Source organism: Bidens hawaiensis, unplaced genomic scaffold, assembly GCF_021521415.1.
Source record: "Bidens hawaiensis isolate Kalapana, Puna unplaced genomic scaffold, B.hawaiensis_p1.1 tig00057643_1, whole genome shotgun sequence".
NCBI lineage: Eukaryota > Viridiplantae > Streptophyta > Magnoliopsida > Asterales > Asteraceae > Bidens > Bidens hawaiensis.
In genome coordinates, this window is record NW_027500383.1 from 21,132 (window position 1) to 30,114 (window position 8,983).

The window sequence follows — 8,983 nt, forward strand, 5'->3', positions numbered from 1 at the left end:
GAATCTGAACCCGGACACAAAAACTCAAGAACACCAAAAATTCCTATTCGATGATTTTCAAGTATTTTTAAGGTGTAAAGTACTCCAAAAGAAGTGAAGTGAGTAACACAGAAAACAACCTCAAATCTAACAAAAACTAAGATCAAAATCCGAAAAGTTTGATCCGAAAACCAAAAAAAGTCGAGCCGAAAGCTCTGATACCATTTGTAGGTCCTCTAGATTGGATTTAACAACTTTACTCGGATCAATCTGTGTTATTGGTTAGCGGAAATCACCAATAACACTCGGATCTCGGATCTTAGTTTGTTTGGTTTATTTGCTTGAAGGAAGAAGAAGAAGAGAGTTAGAGAGAAAAATTATTTCCTGAGGTTGTGTGAATATCAGTTCTATGGAGAAATGGTTTAAGTGACCCTTTTATAGGGTCCATATTTTCCAAAGTTACATTTTAACCGTACAAAACACACGTACCAAGTACGAAATACATCGACTAAAAGCAAACTAAAACGACATACACAATCCTAAAAACAATATAGAATATTGGCCCTACAATATCAAGTTAAAATTTGGAAAAAAACTTAACGTCGCTAAGGTTGTTTTTTAAGGAAGTCCAATGAAAACAATTAGTGTGAAAGTTAGGGCCGGTGACAACTATTTTCTAAATTGAGATTATTATCAGTTAACTACAAAAAAAAATAAGATTATTAAAATCCAATTTGCATTTTCAAAAAGATTGTTTTTAGGCATGAAAACCATATAATGTCTTATTTGTAAGATGTGTGAGAGGTTTTAAACGTCATGTATCAACTTGAAATAGTTTTCATACGTATCATTCTACTAGACGGGTAATTGCGTCATGCAGTGGGAAACGTAGACCTTGGTAATCACGTATTAAGTTTATGGGTGTTCATTGTTCAGTTTGAAACCTTGAAATTGCTCAACCCGGTCATTGGTTTGATGTCATGGTTGATTATTTTCTTTAACTTTTTGTCAGACGATTTCAATTTTCAATGGTTTGGTTTCGGTTATCGACGATAAAGAATTATTACTAAAGGTTTGACTCACGGTTTAATTTAAAACCATCAAAGCAACCCTATGTAAAATGTTGTTTCTTTAACTGAAAAAAATTATAGCAATATCATACTCATACTCAAATTAAATGGAAGAAAACGTTCGATTTCATGGTGCGATGTTTTTTGAAAAATATTAATGTATGAAAAGGTTATGACCGTTTAAATATCATGAGAAAAAATAGGGTTAAAGAGAAATAAAAATAATATATAAGTAAAAGATTACGGGCTATAATTGTAACTGTTCTTTAAATTTACCAATGGTGATTATAGTTAAGGACACAAAATTGTAACTATTTTTAATAAATTAAAAATGCATGTAAAATTTATGTTTCAAAGGCCCTTTTCAATATGCTTTGTGGGTTATATACCTTATGCATTAAAATTTGAATTTTACTTAAAAACACTTATGAGATTAAATTTTGAATTTTACTTAAAAACAAAACGTCTTTATTTTTCAAGCATTATGAATAAAAATATTATTATTTAATAGTTAAACAACTAATTAAGTAGCATGATGTTTGTTTAGTAAGTTTTTATAGCAACACACGCTTACTTTTATAAACTAATGTTCGGTAACTCAAAATCGGATAAACCGATAGAACATTTGGATAAAACATACGTTTGATGTGGTATTTATACTTATAAATCTTATATTTTTATTAATCAAGTATTTGGATTGAGTTTCATACAATTTTATATTTGATTTACATGTTTTCCGGTTAAAATTCACAAACTGAATTATGTGATTTTGACACGTGGAAAATAACTAACATTCACGATGCAAATGATCCTAGATATAATAATCATCTTAAGCATCGACGCTAAGTTGATTTCTTAAAATAAGTCCCAAGTAAATCCTAGATAATATAATCTTAATTTTGACCGTTTTTACAAAAAGAAAAATGAAGCATTGTTGGTAATTCTTTGCTGATTACTGACGAATACCATGACAAGTAGGAATGAGAACGGTATCTACCGATGCCAAATATGCCCATACGGAAAATCTCAAATTTTTGCTACTGGTACCTAAATGTTATGTTCGGTGTCGGTATAGTACCAGGACAATACCGTAAATGAAGACAAAATTCGGGAAATAACAGTACCGAAAACTCAAAACTTGATATCGATTCGGTACCAAATCGATACCGATTCAGTAATGGCTCGGTGCCGGTATCAAGTCCCGATCGATAAACAAACACGAACTAAACGAATAACTCTCGTTTATTAATAATCAGAAAATATTACTCAAAAAACTTATTACAATCTCTCAAACCCCTCAGTTTGATTCTTGATTAACCCTAACTTGGTTGCATCTACTTCATGACAATCCCTAACTTGGTTGTCCCTATTTACAATGTTAACTTAACTTAGCCAACAAGAAATCTAATAACCCATTTTAATTCTTGGGTTGGACCTTACACTTGGGCCAAACAACAATTGAGCCAACAATCACCCCCCTCCCGCCAATTGTTGTATCCGACTCACCCAACTCACCCCCTAATTTCCTACTCGAAATTGGCAAGTATTCGACTTCACGTTTATCATCCTTTTTTTATTCTAACGTGGATTTTCTTGATCTCTTGCAATGTTCTTTGGGCTCCACTTAGCTTGAAGTAACACTTGCTGCGTTTGAACATTACTCTTCTTCCCTTGGATTTGAATTTCTTTCTTGACCACGCATTTAGTTTTTTTAACTCTCTTTTTTTGACTTTTTTTGTCGGGCCTTACACTTGAGCCAAACAACAATTGAGCCAAACGGTACCGGTATCAAATCTGCTCATCCATAGTGACGGGGGTATCTCCTCGCCATTTCCCAGAATTAATAATTTATTTGTGTTTGTCAATTATAATTTTAAAGAGCCATGGATAACCAACGGATATGTCTATCATTGAAATAATGTCACCGGCATACACTCTAGCAACCGGATTATCATGATTTATTGACGGAGCAAACCGATGGTTTCTGATTAATGGAACTAAATTCTAATGGAATATCACTCAATATAGTAAATCGATCGGGGACTGTTTAGCTAAGATTTCAAATGAGATTGCCCCTAATCTTTTCAGTCATTTATCGTCGATAAGTTTCCCGCCTACCTCTCGGTAATTCGTTTGTGATTGTAGAGATAAGATTTCGGATGAGATTTCATTAATATATTTGATTAAAAAAATAAAAATGTTTGTAAATTGTAAAAATAATTAACTTATTGTTGTTTTCTTCTGTTATTATTATTTTATTTTTTTAACAACTATCTTTACAAAATATCTGTTCACAAACAGCCGAACACGTCCTCCCCAAAGTTCGGCAACTTCACAAATATACGCCATCAATCCAATCTACGACAGGTGATGAGTTTCTGGTTTTGGCCCTCACAAAAATATTGGTGCACAGAAAAACCCTAACAACTTAGTCTACAAACAGTAATCCCTATTTAATATATTCACAAACTATTCTACATTTGTTAGATAACGGCATGTTATGTTCACCTTTTATAAACATGAAGACCAGTTTTGTTTTCGTTACCCACAATTCATTTGTGTCATATGCATGTGCAGATATATTTTATAGTTTAATTATTTATGTAACATATTAATTAAAATGTTCGGCTTAAGTATATGGGAGTTACCTTAAATTTATATAATATTGAATTGTAGCACTTATTAAAACAGCTTTTACAAGTATAAAAAGAACATAGTTATTATATATATTGTATGGATCCTCACGGAGACATTTGGTGGTCGCGCAACCATCATAGAGACGTCGGTGGTGGTGGTGGAGGTGAATCAATGGTGAGTGGATTTGGATATTCAAACTTTTTTAAAACTCACAGAAAAGATGAAAACAAGATGAAACATCACGAAAGAGAAGGCTTTCAAGAAGACGGTTTTGGTATCAAATCTCACGAGTCCAATTGATTTGCTTTGAAATTTAATAGGTGAGGTCAGACAAATTGCACGTGGTATAATATTAGTGGGTAACGAAAATCCCCGACACGAAGCCAAATGCATCGCCTCCTTGAGATTTGGGTGGGTCATTTTTTAAAAGATATCTAATTTTAGACCACAATCATCTGCTCTCTTTTCTAATGGATCATTTTAGGAATTTTTATTTCACATAAACCTTAATTTTAAAAAAAATAAACAAATAAACTACTTAAATTATTACAGTATTGATATTAATACATCTATAAACTAGCAAACATATAAAATAATAGGTCATTGGTTTAATCCCTTTATCTATTAAATAAAAAACCGCTAGTATGCTATATATCTCTTACTGTTAACATTATTAAAATACACCGCCAACAAAATCAATAACTTTATATCATAATACTTTATTGAATTATAAACAATAAACATCTCAAATAACCAACCTATACTGTTAGGCCCTATTTTGTATATGAAGTCTTTTGTATTATCTTGTTTATTCATGATGAAATGTAATTGTCTTTTGTCTATTTTTGTACGTTTGGTCCTAAGGCTATTGTAAACAAAGCTCATTGGGCCGAAATAATATATGAAGAGTGCATGAAACTTGCACTATAGATAGTGCAAGTCTCCATGCATATCACAACCTTTTGCAAATACAAGTAGCCTTATCTTCTCACCAACTCTCTCACTATCTCTCTTGCATACCAAAACCGGTCAATAACAAAAACCAACTAGATCCGAGATCTCGGTTACTTAAGAGTGATTTCTGCTAGCTTTTAAGGAGATTGATCCAAAAACAATGTTGTTTGATCCCGTTTCTTGGACCTACATATATAGTAATAGAGGGTTAATGGTACAAACATATAACGTTCACACTATAATATGACTTGTATGTTCAAGCTTTCATAAATCATTACCAGCTTCATTCACCCAACAATCATTCATTAATCTGAGCCAACTTTTTCACATCTGAGCACTAAATAATTAATTTGATGGCGAATCTGGGAAGATCATTCCCAGGACATTCACCGAACGACCCATTTATTGAAATTCATGAAGAGAAACACTTCCCTGGCGATACCAGTGGCCAGCTTACCCCGAAGGAGGTTCGGGTCTCGTTCAACAATGTGCCTAGACCACAATCAGCTGGACAATGGTCTACCCCTAGCCGTCGCAGCAGTACAGTCATCGGTCGTAGTGGAGAACAAGTGTTGTGTTCTTCAAATGGTGCATTCAAACGAAATTCAACTTTAATGAGAACGAAAACAAAATCAAGGTTGTTGGATGAGCCAGAGATTGAGTACCAGAGATCCGCCCAAAAAACGCCAAGATCAGGCCATCAAGGGAAAGGTACTTTTTCTGATTTTGAAGAAGATGAATTCTCATTGTTTGATGATATGCCAGAAGAGTATAAAGAACTAAGGTATAATAAATGGACCTTACTTCAGTTAACCAGCTTGATATTAATCATTGCTGTTTTAGTTTGCACACTCGCAATCCCCGATTTCAAAAACAAAGACGTGTATGGTCTTGAATGGTGGAAATGGGAAATTATGATCTTTGTTGTGATATGCGGGCGATTAGTGTCTGGATGGGGGATTCAAATCATTGTGTTCTTCATCGAACGAAGCTTCATGTTAAGAAAACGAGTACTTTATTTTGTTTACGGGTTAAAGAAAGCGGTTCAAAATTGTATTTGGTTTGGTTTGATCTTAATCGCTTGGCAATGCATATTCGATAAGAAGGTCGAACGAGTGGCGTACGGGAAGAAGGTTTTGCCTTATGTAACAAGGGTTTGGGTATGTCTTTTAGTGGGAACTATAATTTGGTTGTTAAAAACTTTGCTTATCAAAGTTCTTGCCTCTAATTTCCACGTCAGCAAGTATTTTGATTGGATTCAAGATTCTTTGTTTAACCAATATGTTATCGAAACCCTCTCGGGCCCACCCGTGAACAAGATTCAGCAAGAACAAGAGGATGAAGAATGGATGATGGAGGAGATTGAGAAGCTTCAAAATGCAGGTGCGAGTATGCCGTTGCAGCTTAAGGCAAATATGCTTACGGGTAGTTTTAAAGGCTTTGGAACGCCCGTATCGAGCACGGGAAGGACACATAAAAGTGATGGTGGTAGTCCTAAGAAGCATGAGAATACTGGGATCACTATTGATCACTTGCATAGGATGAATAAGAAGAATATATCTGCTTGGAACATGAGTAGGATGATGAATTCTATAAGCAGGAGCATGTTGAGTACTTTGGATGAACAATTGGAAGATTTTGCTGGTGATGGTGATGAAGATGAAGCATCCACTCAGATAACTAGCGCAAAGCAGGCTAAAATTGCAGCAAAGAAGATATTTTGCAATGTCGCAAAGCCTGGTTCCAAGTAAGTGCTCATAAATGTAAGGGTGTTAAATGGGCGGTTGGTGTTCGTGGTTAACGTGTTGAACTTGACACGAATCAGAAAATTTGGCATGATATCAAACACGACATGAGCCTAAAAATCGAGTTAGATGCATGCATGAATTCACGGGTGGACACAGAAAAGTGTTTAATCATAAAATATTCCTTTTATTTTCAAATTAATCCTTAAAATTACACATTAAAAAAATACAAATGTGTATAAATTTAAGAGTTACATGTTTAAACTATATAAATTGATATTCATTTATCTTTTGTCTTTTACATTTTGGCATAAAGTACCTAATTAGCTTAAGTTATGGCATAAACAAATTGGTTAAAATGGGTTAGACCGTGAATAACTGGTTTAGCTAAACCTGTTTGCGATTTCAACTCGAAACTAACCCAAGCCGCTAAACACGAAGTCAAAGAAAAGGTAAAGCTTACATTAGATTCATGACTATCTTAGAAATTCACGTCCCTGATTTCATTAATTCAATCTTATTACTCTCCTAACAGATTCAGTTCGCAAATATTTATAACTTTATTCATTTGTTTTTCACAGACATATTTATATTGAGGATTTAATGCGGTTTTTGGGCAATGACGAAGCTTTAAAGACGTTTCGACTCTTTGATGGAGCAAGTGAGACTAGAGGAATTAGCAAACGAGCTCTTAAAAACTGGGTGGTACGTACGGTTTCTTCTTATAGATCATTAACTATTATAATCAGTATATTAAAACTTTATTAATTTTCTAGGTTAATGCATTCCAAGAGCGTAGAGCTCTTGCACTATCACTCAAGGACACAAAAACAGCCGTCGACAATCTCCATAAAATGTTGACTGTGTTTGTAGGAATCATAATAATCGTGATATGGCTTATTATCCTTAAAGTTGCAACCACCCATTTCTTCATACTTATGTGCTCACAACTAGTTATGGTGGCATTTGTATTTGGAAACGCCTCTAAGACAACATTTGAGGCCATTATTTTCTTGTTCATAGTGCATCCGTTTGATGTAGGTGATCGGTGTGACATCAATGGTGTTCAGGTTAGATTTCAAAAGATACTAGAGAACCGTATTCTTTTTATGTTTATGAGTTGTGATTGTTTATACTTATCAAACACGCAGATGATAGTTGAGGAGATGAATATATTAACAACGATCTTCTTGAGGTATGATAATCAGAAAATTGCGTACCCAAACAACGTCTTGTCTGCTATGCCCATTGCTAATTACCATCGTAGTCCTGATATGGGTGATGCCATTGATTTCTGCATTCATGTATCAACTCCTGCCGAAAAGATTGCTAAAATGAAGGAAAGGATTACAAGGTAAAGCACAAAAATTCATTAGATGACGTTTACATCATTGATAAAAGAGAAATTAGAGAAAAATTTTAAATTTTTGAATGAAAAGGAACTACACATCAACTCTCAAAACTTTGTATAAAGAAGCTATTTTTACATATTAAAAACTAAAAATTAATTTTTATCATTTTCAAAATTAAAACTGATTAACCATACATACCTTTGGACTGGCGTGGTTGCAGCTATGTCGAGAACAACAGTGAGCATTGGCAACCTGGGCCGATGATTGTAGTGAGAGATGTCGAGGACTTGAATCGGCTCAAAATATCAATATGGCTTTCGCACCGAATGAATTTCCAGAACATGGGTGAAAGATGGAAAAGAAGAGCTCTTCTAGTTGAGGAGCTAATTAAGATTTTCAAAGATCTCGACATTGAGTACCGTATGCTCCCAATGGACATCAATGTCCGCGATTTACCAGCCTTGGGTTCTAATCGACTTCCTTCAAATTGGACAGCTTGTGCAAATTGATATGCCCCTTGGTGACAAAAAGGGAGTTCTGAATGGTATACTATACGTTTATACATGTACTAATGATGTAAAATTATGAATAAACAACTGATTGTTGTTGGTGGTACGTTTCTGCGATCATCTCTGTAACTTAAGTGATATGGCCCTTGTGTAACTATAGTATATGTGATATCATACAATTAATCAAACATCACGCATGCTTATTGAACTTTTGACTCCGAGAGAAAACTAGCAAATAAAGAAAAAAAATCTTTAAGAGAAATTAATTAAATTCTTAATCGACTACAAAGAATAACAGGTAGATAAATTATAACAGCTTTGAACAAGATCTTGAGAAACTGAAATTTAAAGGTTAAAAATGAAATTAGATAACAAAATGTAGGAAAGTGACTCACTTTTTTATATTAACATTTGTTGGAACATACTAGTACAATACCGTGTAAAAAAAACAAACGAAGTAATTTACTTGAATCAAGTCGGTGTTTTCAACGAGTAAAATGTCTTCTTATAATACTTGACATGGCCATCCACACATCGAGTATTCAACTTTGTCCTTGCCTACAACAATGAACGATTTAAATGTTTCAATGGTTGTGGTGGATATTCGTGTTCAACGCAGGTCCCTTGAAGCAGATTTCGAGTATCACCTAAGAGAACCGCCTGTCTTCTAAGTCTCAAAGTACTGATTTAACATCATCCTAAAATCTATAAGTCGATTAGTTTTCATTATACACATT

The 8,983-nt window shown here is 34.0% G+C and overlaps 1 protein-coding gene across 1 annotated transcript; it reads left to right on the forward strand.

Moving 5' to 3' along the window:
* The first annotated feature begins 4,993 nt into the window (after positions 1–4,993).
* LOC143601931 (mechanosensitive ion channel protein 6-like) lies at positions 4,994–8,306 on the forward strand. The gene is made up of 5 exons (XM_077079207.1): positions 4,994–6,387; positions 6,967–7,090; positions 7,162–7,455; positions 7,537–7,739; positions 7,958–8,306. Exons 1-5 carry the CDS (start codon positions 4,994–4,996, stop codon positions 8,244–8,246), a joined length of 2,304 nt encoding a protein of 767 aa, XP_076935322.1. The 3' UTR covers positions 8,247–8,306.
* The last annotated feature ends 677 nt before the right edge of the window (positions 8,307–8,983 follow it).

What these genes read in the sequence shown, in the direction of transcription:
- LOC143601931 (XM_077079207.1), top strand. Translation starts at nt 4,994, where the DNA reads ATGGCGAATCTGGGAAGATCATTCCCAGGACATTCACCGAACGACCCA. An exon ending in GTGACATCAATGGTGTTCAG is followed by an intron (nt 7,456 to 7,536) that starts GTTAGATTTCAA and finishes TCAAACACGCAG; the next exon opens with ATGATAGTTGAGGAGATGAA. An exon ending in ATGAAGGAAAGGATTACAAG is followed by an intron (nt 7,740 to 7,957) that starts GTAAAGCACAAA and finishes GCGTGGTTGCAG; the next exon opens with CTATGTCGAGAACAACAGTG.